This window comes from Micrasema longulum, unplaced genomic scaffold (genome assembly GCF_059751315.1).
Source record: "Micrasema longulum isolate JH-2025_06_02 unplaced genomic scaffold, ASM5975131v1 h1tg000880l, whole genome shotgun sequence".
Lineage (NCBI taxonomy): Eukaryota > Metazoa > Arthropoda > Insecta > Trichoptera > Brachycentridae > Micrasema > Micrasema longulum.
Window position 1 is genome coordinate 143,478 of NW_028278072.1, and position 16,332 is coordinate 159,809.

General features: G+C 32.5%; 1 protein-coding gene across 1 annotated transcript; it reads right to left on the minus strand.

The window, feature by feature from the left end:
• Window positions 1-1,680: 1,680 nt before the first annotated feature.
• Window positions 1,681-16,208, minus strand: Syx7 (syntaxin 7). The gene is made up of 7 exons (XM_088231395.1): window positions 15,876-16,208; window positions 11,836-11,905; window positions 11,035-11,194; window positions 7,435-7,525; window positions 7,197-7,327; window positions 4,113-4,268; window positions 1,681-1,907 (listed from the first exon to the last, which is right to left on the minus strand). The coding sequence occupies exons 1-7, from the start codon at window positions 15,979-15,981 to the stop codon at window positions 1,821-1,823; spliced, it is 801 nt and encodes a 266-aa protein (XP_088087521.1). The 5' UTR covers window positions 15,982-16,208; the 3' UTR covers window positions 1,681-1,820.
• Window positions 16,209-16,332: the final 124 nt, after the last annotated feature.

A 16,332-nucleotide genomic window follows, 5' to 3' on the forward strand; every position in this document is an offset into this window, starting at 1 on the left:
TGAATATAAAAGATCATTTAAAAGAAAAACATAAATTTACAATCCACACACTCACTATAGAAATAAAATAAATTATCAGAAATATAAAAGCTTAGTTTAATTTTATGTATAATGTATTTATATGCTCTCAATTTTTGGAATGTTATTTTTAACAAGGCAATTCAATTTGAGACAATGCTAAATTTATACCAATAATAACCATGCATTTACTATGAAACTCCTTTAAAATGAGGAAGGGGGACAAAGAGCAGAAGCCCCATTTAATATTCACTCCAAGGCTGAGAACCATATTTGCCAAACAAAGCGCACTTGGAGAGCAATCTGTGCACTGCAAATGTTCTTGCAATGTTGAATATAAAAAAGAAATAGGTTGAATTTTAATATTAAAATAAAACTCTGATTTGAGTCTACTTCAAATCGTTTATCTATCCGAGTTTGATTTTAATATTCAAATTATAATATGGAGTTCTACAAAATAAACACTAAGTCAATAAATAAAAATTGTAGTGTCTCTACCGGATATTAACCATTGTGTTATGAATGAATATTTGAACCGATAGTTTTATTCACTTATTCTATAATCAGTTTGATTGTTTTAAACATACATAATGAAAATATATTAAAAATGGTTAACAATCTATTATAATATGATAGTGTGAAGTGCATACATGTATCTATCAAGCTAAAATAAAATAAGCGAAACCTTCTACCAAAGAGAAGAAAAGTTGACAAATTAATAGACATTAAGAAGCACGATAACAAGGGAAAAAATAACCGAAGTTTTAAGCACCACACCCTGTTTTCAAAATGTCACATGAGCGTATTGCTGAGTTCTTGACATAAGTAAGTAGCTTTTCAAAATGCCTAAATCTCTAGGTTTCTTTTTATTGTTAATTTATTGTGAATATGAAATCATCCTCCTCATACTGTAATAAATGATACAGTTCATGAATTTCTGGGTTAGATTTCTAATGGAGTACTCACTGTATAACCACTACATCCTTAACAATGGGTAAAATTAAAATTTAACGGATAAAATGTACACAAATAAAGTGAAACAATTGTAACTGAAAAATAAAATATAACTGAACGATTGTGTTAGATTTCAACATACATATTCTATATATATACATTCTCCAAAACAAACACCATATCAATCGACAACACTTGGTTACCAATTTAGTGTCTCCAAAAAACAGTACTTTGATATGAGTTACATATTATTATATTGTTGCTTGCCAACTGATTCTCAGCCTGAGTGTGTTTATTTGGCATAAGACTTCACAAACATAAAACTCAATCAATTTTTAAATCAAATGGTCGTTGCTATATGTGTCTCAATTTCTGAATTATAGACAAAACATAAATGCGCAAATTAACGACATAAAATGTTATATTTTGGAATAACTAATTTAAATCAATATAAATTACACTATGCACCATTCAATAGTGGGTTATATAAAATAAATTCATTTTAGTCAATCCATCGGCCTTCTTATTACTGGATTAGAAAGAAAAAAATTCAATTTTAAGTATATTTATGAATTAAAAACAGGCACAAAACCAAAATTTACTATACATAGAATCGCAAGATATATTTTACTAAATAGTATATTTTGCATATGTATTACATATGTACAATTCAATCCAAAAAAAAATATTGTTATATATTTGATCAAATATACAAATAGCTTAATTAATTTTTGTTTAAAATAATTTAATTAATACTTACATAAAGAGTATATAATACGTATAAGAATAATATATTACATTATGCTTTATTCTCCAACATTATGTAAAAATGAGATACATATATCTCATCAGTGTGCAAAAATTATTATAGCCAGAACAGCTATGATAACAGTAATGATTATGATCAAGTAAACTTTTTTCTTCCTGAGTTTATTCTGAAATAAAATAAAACAACATGATAAGTAAAATTATTTGGCAAAACAAACAGAAAAGACAAAATAGAAAGCAATTTAAAACCTATTGTTTTAAAAGTCATTAATATGATGGACAGATTGGTGATATCAACTAGATGAAGAACTTCTTAGAGAAGAGGAAATGAAAGTCTGGCATTAACAGGAATTGGCTGGTTAGAATTATTACTTTACACACCATTCTGACTATATAATAATCGCTATATCTCATAATTTTTCAGATTCTGTGCTATATGTCTTGGGTGGAGAAATGGGAGATTCTCAGGGGTGTCCCATAATATAGTGACCGATACTTGTGAAATTCTCATCTTTGAGAGAATGTGCAGAATGGTTGGTAAATTAAATTTTTTATACTGTCCAGGAGCCCAAGGTCTCTGGATATGAACTGAACTAATGTTTTGTGCCGTCCTTTCCCATTAAAGGGAAGTAGTGATGCTAACCTTCGGTGTTGAAATTGTCAAACGTAGTACCTTCCTACTACTAAAACTTTCACTGTGACTGTATAAAATTGATGTAGTTAATAACGTTTAAATAAACGGTGCTACATGCGTGATTTTGGGATTTATCTTTTGGTGACTTATATGAAGGGCGTCAAAGTCAGGAAATTTTAAAATAATAATAGTAATAACCTAATCTAATGTTGTAAAATTTTAAAATTAAGGTAATGGACATAGGCTATTGTGATACGATAGTCATAAGGATGAATGACAAAATCCGACAAAAGCCCTCCATATAATTTGCCACACTCGCAGTGAAAGGAACAGTGAAAGTAGTAGTTAAATTAAAGTAGTAGTTAGACAGGCGCCGTGGCGCAGTTGGTTAGACGGCTATCTGTGAAACTGGCGTCGCGGGTTCGATTCCCGCCAGTTGCAAGAAAAAAATCCAAGAAAGATTTTTTTCTCAATTGGTCTGGGTGTTGTGGTGTACTTTTCATTACCTTCTTCCATATCCCTCTATCCCACCTGCTGACAAGCCTCAAAATAGAGGCTTAGCGGGTTATTCCTTCAATAAAAAAATAAAATAAAAAAAATTAAAATCGCAATATACGAAATTGAAAACTTATTTATTGATTAAAAAAAAACATTGGTTTTTTGTATGAGTGAAACCGATAGGAAAACCGACGGTCTTTAAAACAGTTTTGGGTATGTGGAGGAAGTACTTTCATGGTATTATATGTGACATTTCCATACAAAACATATGTTTTCTCATAACTCATCCCTTAAAACTAATACTGAACTTTTCCAAAGATGCTGCATATTTTAATTTATACTAAATCAATAATTCAATAGGATTGAACAGGAAATCAAAATGACAAACAAACTACAAAGACAGCAAAAAAAATAATTAAAGTTAGTATATGACCTTCTCTATCTAACAAACTAAATAACTCTTTAAACAAACTAAGCATTTATATATAACTGAACTCTTTAAACTAGAATCCTCAAAATTTATTCGTAAATTAGCCACTGTAATTGTAGACGAAGAACTAAAACTTGAAAAAAAAATAGTTAACATGGACACAATACGAGAATCTCAGAAAAATATCATATACAACCTTCTAAAACGAGACAAGGACAGTCGAGACTAATAAACCAGGGACTGAAATTATACAATAAACTACCAGACAAAACTAAACAAAGGACTCGGGTAAACTTTTCAAAAGATGTAAAAAATATTACTATCAACAACAGAGTATGCTTAAAAAAATATATATTAATTTTGTAAAATGAATATAATAATCCGTAAGGGTTGATAAATAAATTTATAAATAAAAAAACCTTAAGAATGGGAATTTCAAACATGGATGATTTCATTGCCGTGACACCAATGTGGATCCTGACTATGGTCGTTTTCAATATTTGCTCGCTCACTGTAATCTCTGATGCATTTATATTCAACTCAGTTTGATTCATTCGATAGATCAATATTTCCTTTACAAGGAACAAAATTATCTGATAAATGTTATTTTTATAAACTTATCGTTTGAAAATGTTCTCATTGGTAGGTCTGAGATTCCCGCTGCATGCCAGTCAATATCAAAATAATTATTATTTTAATAAATTACAAAGGTTTTGCCACATTGAAGTTCAGCCACGTTCAATAAATTAACTTATTTTTTATATAAAAATTGCACACAGTACAGCGAACATATTAAGTCAAGCACCATACCTGGTAGTTTGATGTCTGCCGCAATTGTTCAACACCAGTTTCCACATGTCCAGAAGCGTTTTCAATATTTGCTTCAATTGAGTCAATAACTGAAGATTGGTCGTGAATTGTCGAACCTAGTTCTCTGAAAATTTCATTCACACTGACGATGTTCCTCTGAAAACACAAATCAAGTTTGACAAATATATCAACAGAGATGCAGAATCTCTTTGAGGAGAAAGTAGCCTAGTAAAATATATAAATAATGCAAATAGGTGATTTTTTTCTTTTAACCTTTGAGTCTACATAAAATACAAGACTTGATATACATATGTATCTTTTTTTTAATAATGAGGTTGTATTTTATTATAACAGGCCTAAATTAAATTATAACTATTACAAATTTTGGAAAATAGATTATTGAACAGTATATATTATTATGAGCGTATTTCTGAGAACGCTAATACTACGGATCACGTGGTACTAGCTTAACTAGGACGGAAAGGAAAACAACTGGTCAAGTGGTAGACGGCAGATGGTAGACGGACTGGCCGACAGCGTGGTCATTACAGGATTGCGCAATATTACAAGAACACCGTTGAAGTACTGAGGGTTTCCATTATAATTATATAATTAAATACTCAAATATTACTCTAATACATATGTGTTCAATTTTTGTTTTTAAATACCTTTATTTAAAAACATGTCACATTTTGCTTTATTTAACATGACGTTACAGTACACTCTCCAGAGGGATTTTTAGGACAGTCTTTTAAGAGTTAATTATCCTCTCTAACTGCAGAATCAACAATATATTTAACAAAAATATTTTGAGAATATACGAGGGACGTTCAATTTATTCTCGGTGTGGGTATGAAGGAAAAGACTTGGGTCAGTAATTTTTTTTTCATTTCTCAATAAAGTCACCCATAATATCTATGCACTTCTTACTTCTAGCAATAAATTTACTTAAACCCTAAAAAAATATGATTCCAGTTTTTTATCAAACTCCTCATTAATCGCCGCTTTTAATGAGTCATCGTCGTCAAATTGTTTCCCACGAATGTCTTTCTTTAGATTTGGAGAAAAAAAAAAATCACTTGGTGCCAGGTCTGGACTATACGGTGGGTGATTGATTTTTGCAAAACCTCATTCAGGAACTGCAGCCTTTGCAACTTGAGCCTTGTGTACCGGTGCATTGTCGTGGAGGAGCAGGATCCCTTTGACCAATTTCCCCCGCCTTTACTCTTAGATCGCCTCCCTCAATTGATAAAGGATGCTAGAGTAGTTTTTTTCCGGTGATATTGATGCCCTTTTTCTAGTAATCTATAAAAAAATTCCCTGGGAATCCCAGAAAACTGTAGCCATGACCTCCCCAGCGGATTGTGTCACCTTGAAATTCTTTGGGTGCTATGTACCTTTTCGGTGCCACTGCATGGACTCCCGCTTACTCTCAGGATCATAGTGATGAACCCAGGTTTCATCCCCAGTAACAATTTTGTCAATAGTTTCTTTAGAATTATCACCACGCGTTGTACGCGGTGAGATTTTTGAAGTGGCATTAGGAGTCTCAGCACCCATCTTGCAATGATTTTTGACATGTGTAGACGGGTCGTGTAAAATAGAAACAATGGTACCAGTGGATAGGCTGGTAATCTCGGCTATCCTTTTCACCTTCGTTGTGGTATCCTCTAATATTAAATTTACTATTTTCTCCACAGTTTCTTCATTACTGGCCTCGATTGGCCGACCGGATCGCTCGTCGTCTTCTATGCTCTCTATGCCCCTTGTAAATTCACTGGGACACTTTTGAACTGTCAATAATGTAGGAGCAGACTCCCCGTAAGCTTCTGACATCTCTTTGTGGGTGGTTTTCTGATTTTTTTCCTTATTTGGTGAGGAATTTTACAACGGCCCCAAATTTTACCCAAATACTAATGTACTGGATTTAAAACCTAGATAATTTATCAAGATTTAAAAATATAGTAGGTGAAAATTCAGATGAATCTCACCCATGCCGATAAAGGTAAGTGCGGTTTCACTTTATAAAAATCAACAGATAGGAGAAATGAATAAATATGGGTGATCAACACAAGGCGAATGTTACACAGTTGTAAAGTGATAATTTAAACTGATGCCTAGACTTCCATATTTACATTTACATTTTACATTTACATTTATTTTTGCACCACAACAGGCCAGGAGGCCCAATTACAGTGGCGAATTACATATCACAGAACACCCAGGCTTGAGAAAAATCACATTTTTATTTTTTGTGTTCTCACCGGGAATCGAACCCGGAACCTTCCGTGCGTGAGTCAAGCGTCTTGACCGCTACACCACGGAGGCCGCCAAAATGGAAATCCCTGGAAATCTCACATACATATATTATGCCGGTTCCAAAAACTGGTGAGATGGGAGTTCAAATATAGTCAGGATGGTGAATATTACAATGTGTAAAGTGATCATTTGATCGGCCTCGTGGTGTAAGCGCATTTGCCTACCATGCAAGAGGTCTCGGGTTCGATTTCCGGCATGGTTGATATGAAATATTATTTTAAAAGGGTGTTTTTCCATTAGAATATTTCATTGTCCCTTAACTGGTATCTGAAGCATAAGACTGATCACCTTACCTTCATGTAACAAAAATGATCAAGATAGGCTGCAATTGACATACCAATGCAGTGCCCTATGCACCATTAGGTGCGGAAAGGGAATGATGATGATGAAAGTAATCACTCAAACCAGCCAATCCCAGTAAATGATCCCAGTAAATTGCAGTAGATCCCAGTAAATCCCAGTAAATAAACTTCAATATTCTACATAATGAAACAACGGTTCTTATCAAAATAGAAAAAAATATTATGGATGAAGTATTTTTATTTTAAAGCTTCTATTATTGGCCAAATTTTTTTTATTAGTATAATTGGTCAAATATGTTTTTGTCCAAAATTAGTTTAAGACTCTTCTTCTAGGGAAATCTGTTTTAAGAAGGACGGTACAATATTATTTTATTTTTTTAAATATATGTCACATGTCATTCAAATACATTTATATTTTACAACAGAAACTATTTTATGCAAACATGTAATTTTTATAATATACCTCAAGTTCCAAAACATGTTGCTCCTGTTCTTCTGAATTTCTCAACTCTTGTTCAGTCAATATTTGAGCTTGAATCTGCTCCTTTCGATTGCTTGCAGCTTCCAATTCAATTAGTTCATTTGCAGCATTGCCTAGAAATCATTTTTAAAATTCATTCATATCAAAAAACCATCATAAAGCACCCCACAACTCTTAAATCAATTATTTATATTAAAATTAATTTTGTTTGTTAACAAACCTAAGTTGAATGGATCGCTTCCCAGTTTATTTTTGGGTTTGTGCCTTCGAACTTCCTCGTTGGTTTTTTGAGCAGCAGTCCTCTGTGTTGCCTAATTATAAAAGAAAAACATTTATATAAACAACGATAACAACAAAGAGAAAGAGACTCGGGTGCGTAAACAAGATGCTTTAAGACTATGGTTTCCTAGGAGAGCGGTGCTGTCATCCAGCGGCCGTTATGTGGCGGCGGATGACGTCATTAAAACATTCTCTGTATAAATCAATGGTGCTGGTTTCCTAAAGAGCGCTGATTGTCAGCAGAACCTTTACCATTTTTTTGACACATTACAAAAAAACTTATATTAACATCCAATGTATAGTCTCTTTTTTGTAGCACTGTTCCAGCTCATTGTCTAGGTCAGGAGTCTCCAAACTACGGCCCGCGGGCCAAATCCGGCCCGCCAGTGTCATCAATCTGGCCCGCGACAGCCATTGATTCATTGTTGTTACTATTGCTGTGATAAGTTGAAGAAGAAAACACAGAATGATAATTACTCGGTTTTATTTACTTGCAAGGTAAAACCTAACGACAGAAATGATGACGCAGAAAACTTCACTCAAGTATCTACGTTTAAGCATATTAATAACTAACACATAATTTAAATGAATCCCACTAATCACAGTAAAACAAAAACACTAATGAGATTTATGTAATTGTGATTTTCCACCGACAATAGTTTGTAGTTGTGGATCAATTTTACTTGTACCAATTATCAAAAGAGATTTAAGATTCTCATCGGTTAATTGAGATCTGTAATCATTATTTGTGTACTTCATCTTGGAAAACGTTTTCTCACACAAGTAAGTAGTACCAAAAACAGAAAACAACCCACGAGCAAATTTATGCAAATTATCAAATTGTTCCAGTGGAAGACTCTTATAAAATTCCAGCAAAGATGAATTTTGATATTTGTTCTTAGTCATATCACTGCACTGTAAATCAATAATTTCCATTTGGACTTCCGGAGCCAGGGTTTCAATGTCAGAATCAAAAGGATTTTGAAAAAGATTTATTTCATTCGCAATGACATCAAAATCTGAGAAACGAGTATCAAAATTTATTTTCAAAGCACTCAAAGTTTCGATTGCAAAATCGACGGGAAATTCAGTCTCTGTAGTGTGGCTGAATATTTCACATGTTTTAAAATGTGTGAAACATTTTTTACGTAATTGGGATTGAAATAGTATTATTTTCTGCCTGAAGGATTTGATATTGGTGTATAAATCAGGAAGAAGCTGATTTTCTCCTTGCAATTTCAAATTCAGTTCGTTCATATGATTTGTCAAATCGACATAGAATGCTAACTTCCACATCCATTCACTATTTTCTAAATCGGCAAAAGGGCGCTGCTTCTCATTTAAAAAAAAACCGATCTCTGCTCGAAGTTCAAAAAAGCGCTTAAGGACTTTTCCGCAGCTAAGCCAGCGTACGGAAGTATGATATGGTAAGTCATTTTCTCCAATCTTTTGAATAAACTCGCGGAATTGTCGGTAATTCAGCCCAGTGGATCTGATGAAGTTAACAACTGATATGACTGGTTTTAGAACTTCAGACATATCCAAACATTTTCCGCACAAGGACTGTCGATGAATGATACAATGTAAGACAAATGGTTTTGAACCACCATCATTTTCTACAGCCTTTGACACAAGTGCAACCACTCCTTTATTTTTACCACACATATTTTTGCCTCCATCAGTTGTAATAGATTTCAAATTTTTCCATAGAAGGTTCTTTTAATTAATGGCATTTTCAACTCCCTTAAAAATATCTGCCCCAGTTGTCGAACCGTGAATACTATCAATATCAAGAAGTTTTTCATACACTTCATAGCTTTTATCTACTCCGCGGATAAAAATCAACACCTGAGCAGTATCTGATACATCCGTCAACTCATCCAATGCTAGAGAAAACCACTCATGTCCATTTTTGTCAGACAGTTGAGATGATATATTTTCTGCGATGTCTTGCACCCTCCGAGCCACGGTGTTTGCTGACAAACTGACACTTTTAAATAAATTTACCTTTTTGGGGCATATTTCTTCGGCTACTGCAATCAAGCATTCTTTTATCATTTCTCCATCGGTGAATGGTTTGCCACGTTTTCCGATTTCAAGAGCCACACGAAAGCTGGCTATGGTTATATTTATACTGTGTTATGGTTATATTCTTCATGATCTGTCAATATATGATGCGGTGACTTCAAGTATATGCGCGGCGAAAGTGTGTCTAATTGGGGGAATTATTGGACACAGTCTGATGTATAAAAATATGATTCTATGCTCCTTCTGGACTAATCTTAATTCTATGGCGACGGGTGATTATTTAGTTTCGCACACTAGTTACAGGTTTTATACAAATTGGTTTCATTTTTAAGGAAGTGAAACTATTAATTTGTATCCGCCTCGTGGTGTAATTGTTAGCGCTTATATTACGAATGAGGTTCCCTGTTTGATTTTTATTTATTTAATGCACAAAATACACAATTTTACATAGACACAATTATATATTTTTTATGTCCCGACTTGTTGGAAAATTCCGTGTTTAGTCAGGACTCTTCGATATATAAATCAAAAATATTTAATATACAAGTAAGCAATATGCAAAATAATCAAAACAATATACAAAATAATAATAGAAAAAAATAAATAATAAAAATTTGTACATGTCGAAAAATGGAATGTAGAAAAGTTATATAACAATACGTATGATAGTGATGATATACACATATACGATATACGTATATGGATAATAATGAAAACAGCAGCGATGTTATATATTTATTCCCGAAGCAATCTCATACAGTTATATATGAGTTATATACCTATATAGTTAATAACCGCTGCACGAAAATATGATGCGAACAGCGTGAAATAGAAATATATGAAATTGAAGATTTTTCTTGAAAATGCCATTAATTTTTAAAACGGTGGTGTGTTTGGAAAACTAGGTATTTGATAAAAATATATAAATAATAGGATTTCTGATTAGATTCTTGAAAAACTGCTTTGCAGTCTAAGGGTTAATGAAATAAAGTACATAAAAACAACCTTGTTTTTAACCACTTTTTTTTCTACCGACCCATTTCAAAGCTATACAAACTTTTTTATCAAGATTTACTTAACTAATGAATTCTATTCTATTTATTTTTATTATGTTGTTTTTATATCTTTTATTATAATGAATAACCACAAAGTTAGTGCTACAAACATAAAATTTATTTTATTTAATTTGTAAGTAACTCTTTACTGTAAAAGCCCCCTGGCTGTTTAATGTATAAAAAAAACTAATGAATAATTCGTTATATAAATTCATTAATGTAGACATGGATATATTATTTGGTTCTGGACTTTCTGGATTCTAATGTCATGTTTAAAAAAGTTGTGGGTTTTTTGTTAACTTATGAACTTTTATGATTATTACAGTTTTGTATTTTTTATTAATATTTTTTACTTTTCATGTTCGTGGAGGCAATTTATGCCGTTTATGAATAATAAATAAATAAAATTATAGATTAAAATGGGATACTTTAGAAGCATTTATGGATTGATCCCTCACCTGAAAAACATGCAAAACACTCAAAAACTCCTCACTCAATCTGTCTCTAGTCAACTTTTGTTGGTGCAAATTTGGCCCTGATAAAGTCATGGTCATTATTTTCTTCAACAGGGCTGAGGTGTCACGAGCTAGTTTCTCCGTGTAATTTTGAATGGGCTGACTGAAATCACAAATAATCAGTATAGTATGACATAAAAAATGATAATAATTAAGAAATTAAATGAGCCAATGACAATGTTCACTGTGGTCTAAATATAAATATATTTGAACATCCTCTAAGATTCATTATAATTTAACCAAAAATTGGAGTGCGTCTTATGGTCCTGTGAATCTTATCGTCCAAGACGTTTTTCGAGTGGAGGCGTATAAAAAAAAAGAAAAAAAAAAAAGGTTTTTTTTTCTAAAATTTAGATATATTTCGGGGTGCATCTTATGGTCCGATTCATTTTATCGTCCTCAAAATATGGTACGTCTTTCTTGACCTTACCCTGCTTTGCTATCCATCAAAAATCACACCACATTATTTATGGTAGCCGTTTTTTCAACATCCATTTGCTCTACATGGCTGTACCACCACCGAACCCGTATGTGCAAGTAATATGCATGTGTCCAGAGAAAAGTTTAAAAATCTCCATATTATGTTGACAATTCATTGACATTCCTTCAATTATCTTTATACAATTTTATTTTCTTTTCATTTTTCCTGATTTGTTAATCTAAAAACTTGGGTTTTAGGCCTGGTAAAACGAGTTAACTCAAATTCAATTTATACACATTTAAGCAAAACATAGTAAAACTTACAATTGGTTTCTGATATCATTAGAATCTTGAGTAGTATTGAGTTGGTTGACCATTTTCTGCATTGAAGATACTGAAACAAAAAACTGGATTAAAATTGGATTAAACTTATCAAAAGCAACATTTTTTTATAGCACCTGCCTGAATGAAAATGAAATATTGGTCTGTGTGTAAGGTTGGGTCAAAGTAAGGTTGGCAGGTTTCGACCAGATTTTGTTTTATAATTTTGAATAGGTTGGTTTAAGAAGGTTTTGAATAGCTAAGTTTCTTGATAGGCTGACAAAAGTGGATAATGGAGACGGGTTGTGCAATGTGCATGGATTGAGTGGATCAAGTCAAGTGGGTAAAACATGGGTTCGTTGTCTTGCGAAATTATTTATATGGCACTGGTACCATGCTTCAGGTCCTGGGAAGTTCAACATGAAACACTGATTAAAAAGGTGGCTCTTCACTGCAACAATTTACATTCCTGGACTGGAACCTGAAGTGCAAGGTTGATCATCTTACCTTCATATAACAGATGAATTATATATGCCACATTTAGTGTACTAATGCAGCGCCCTTTGCACCATCAGGTGCGAACAGGTGTATGATATATCTGGGGGTTAATTCTAGAAAAGCTTATGTCAAAAAAGCTTTTAGTTCTGGAGATGGTTTTGTTTGTTTCTGTGCGATTTTTTACATAAAATTACCTAAGTCAACATAGGCATTTCTTTCACCACATTCATGACAATATTTTTTGTGTTCTAATGCAAACTATGCACCTTTTATGTGAAATATCTCAATACCTTTAAACCTTATGTCAACATAGACATATCTTCCTAACCGACTTGCGCACTTATTGCACTAAAAAAATGGCTATTTAGACGTACTTTCTGTTTGACCAAAATCTGACCTAAGTGCTACTGGGGTTAACCTCCAGATATAAAAAAGTGTAAAATATTTTCTTAGACAAAGCGCAACCCAGCAAGGAAGCTTTTTTTTTAAAGAAGGAAAAAAGTTCTTCTATTGAATAAAAGTGTCAAACAATGTATCATGTCATTAGCGAATTTTACTAAAAAAATGTTTTTGATGTTCGAATTTCTAAGGCACCACTTATTAACAATAATAATGATTTATAAACAAACATAACATTTTAAAAATACACAATACACAATTCTACTATTGCACAATTATTACTTTTCATGTCTTGACTTGCTAGAAAGTTCCGTGTCAAGTGTACTCCTATATATTAAATCAATACATAGAGTGTACTCCTATATATTAAATCAATACAAGATACTCCTGTGTACTGCAATGTGAACGGCAACGTTAGACGAGGACGACCAAGGAAGACGTGGCATGATCAGATAAACCAAAATCTTAAGTCTGGTCATGTCAAAAGCAGACAGAACCGAAGGGCATGTATGACAAGATGTATGAATGTGGAAGAGGCTAGGAGTGTATGCCAGGATAGACGTGTGTGGCGGTCCATTCTCTCTGCCTACCCCTACGGGGAAATGGCGTGATGGTAGTAGTAGTAGTAGTAGTAATACATAGATAGATAATATGTTAATACTATGACGCACATCAATATACAAATACATAATAAAAATTAATACATATCAAAATATAACACAGTGATGTGGACTCAGTGTAATAATGTGCCACCGGCTTATAGTCACCCATACAAACAAAAACCATTTTATGGTTATCAATTGCGAAGTTAGCTACAGTATACAGCAATACAAAGAGCCGTAAGTACTCAGGCTGAGAATTGTAAGCGCAAACAGAAACCATACGCTGCACGTTTGTTCTTAAACTAAAAACCGAACAAAAATCTAAAACGCTAATGTTCTATACAATAGAATTAAAGTGCTTTCTATAAGCAAGAGTGAATTATCGCTCCGAGAGTGTGGCAAAATTAAGATCATTTATCTAAAATTTGTAATTGAATTCTTTAATAATTCTATAAATAATGTAATAGTTCATTTTCATAATGAAATCAAAATAAAATAATTCAAAAAAAGATTAAATTTATATGGACAATATTTAGTGAAATAATTACAAGTAAATAACTTAAAAATCAGCATTTTTGATTTACCAACCAAAAACACACATTTATATCTTCCTCCATGAATGCTAGAAATAGGCAAGTCGTGATTGATTTAAACCATATTATGATGATTTGGAGGATAAAACAATGTGTTCTAGGGTAACTCAAAAATGCTGATTTTAAAGTTACCTCGTCATAATAATTACCCTGCGATTGAATTCAGTAAACAGATTAATAAATAATTTTATGTTCCAATTATCAATAGTTAAATTAAATACTTACAAATTATTAAGCATCATTATTAACCCTTAGATACCGTATGATGTTCAAACGAACACTAACTTTACAATTTTATTTTTCCCATAATAAATTAAATAATAATGTCGGGTTTTTGTTTTCTAATTGCTGCAAATCTTCTCTATGGTGTCTATTTTTTCCGCTAGGCTGCAATCCGTAATCCCACTTTAAACGGCATTCAAATATTGACAGATCGACATTTGTTACAGTACCTAATTCCTTCCGTTGTTATTTGCAATATTTAAGGTAAGTTATAGATTTTTATATATACTTTTACTACTCAATTAATCCATTGTATAATCAATTAATCTATTGAACAAACCAAACTTTGCTTGCTTTAAAAACTTTTTCTCCATTTCGGGATTTTAAATGATCCCAAAAAAAAATATTTTGACTTTTTGTTGCACAATTGATCGCACTGTAGACTCGGGCAATTGAAAATCCCTGCCTACAACTGCAAATTTAACACCATTTTCTATCATTGTGATTATTTTTAATTTAGACACTGAGAAAAATATTGTTTTATAAGGGATCCGCACTCGCTGTGGTTTATTTATCTCTCACTCGTGATCAACGGGTGTCACCTGTAATTACAATTTGCAAATAAATATTGATAATTATCAACCTGATGACAGCCCACTGTTATGCTCCTTACTGTAATCAAATTTGTGTTTGATAATCCTACTTCATTTTTAGTGCATATTGGCGGCTCTATAAGCGGTATTGTGTGTGTTATTACTTTGAGACTTATACACAATGACAATTAAAAAAATCTTAAAACAATCATTGACAGCATATTGTAAAGTTCTTCCATATTCTTTAATTCTGAATGACCATCATTTCTTTAGCCTTATAATTTTTATTTCATTTATGTTCTTTAGCAGTTTCTTATTCTTCTCTTTTTTTAGTGGCTTTTCCACTTCCCTACTGGGGTGTTCTGGCCAGTTTCAAGTTTGAATTGAATATTTTTATTTATATATTTACACATTTGTTAGTAATTTATACCATTTAGTGAGTTGGTATTTCACATGTATTATAACATATAATATATTTACAGCTTAACACCATTAATTAAATATATTTACACAAAATTTTACATACAGCTTTATTGGATGATGACAGGGGAGTTATGATATTGGTAGGTCGCCGTGTACGAAGTTGCTTCTCCTTCATCATAATGAGAAGGTAGGAAATTGCTAAAGGCAGGATCCGCAGAATAGAACAATTGTACAATTTGTGAAAATCTGTTATTGGTTCTGAGTTTATACAATAGATCTTTTGTTTACTATAAATAAGTATGTAGAGCTAAAAACAAATAAATAGACAGCCTCCACCAGTCCACCTTTTTGTTACTGGGAATACCACAATGACTAGGGATCCAAGATATAACAACACTTTTATTGGATGCCTCTGATTAACTAGGTATTTTCATAGTGAAATCCATACAGCGTGTATAAATCAGTATTTTAGGTGTAAATGACGTGCATGCTTGTGATTTATATTCGACGAATCCTTATAAATGCATAAAATAGTATAGTCAGGTATGGAAAAAAAAACAACGAGAAAGACGTGAACGTAGATATCCTAGAAAAATTAAAAATCAATACCTGAAAATAAATAATATTAGATAAGCCTAATCGAGTGACCCGCCCGTAAAGCGAATTCAATATGTTAGACAATCAATTCGCATGTGAAAAACTAATGTACTCACCATTCTGAGATATCTTCTGAATATTGCTCTCGATAGTCTGAGATAGTTTCTGAAAATCTGCTTGCACGACAGTTCCAGTAAATCTATCAGAATGAAAGCCCTCCATGTTAACAAAAAATGTGAACGACGCGCACAAATAAACAATCCGAATTCACAATTAGTCAATAGGCGTTATTTTCAAGCCCGTTTCTCTATTTACTAATTGAGAACGAACGTAATGTCAGTTATAACAGAAATAATAATTCCAAGCAATTAGTCACTAACGTCACAAATCAATTTAATTATTTTCAGCCCACGAGAATGACAGATTGCAAAATGACACTCAACAAAGACAGATAAGAAAATGAAAATATGACAAATAAGTTAGCAAATTTATAGCGCTTCCCTGGCAACACTGGCACGTTGGCGCGTTCGCCTACCATACTTGAGGTCAGCGTTGCCATATCTACCGATTTTT

What these genes read in the sequence shown, in the direction of transcription:
- Syx7 (XM_088231395.1), bottom strand. Translation starts at nt 15,981, where the DNA reads ATGGAGGGCTTTCATTCTGATAGATTTACTGGAACTGTCGTGCAAGCA. An exon ending in TCAGAAGATATCTCAGAATG is followed by an intron (nt 11,906 to 15,875) that starts GTGAGTACATTA and finishes TTTTTGTTTCAG; the next exon opens with TATCTTCAATGCAGAAAATG. An exon ending in AAGCGATCCATTCAACTTAG is followed by an intron (nt 7,328 to 7,434) that starts GTTTGTTAACAA and finishes AATGATTTCTAG; the next exon opens with GCAATGCTGCAAATGAACTA.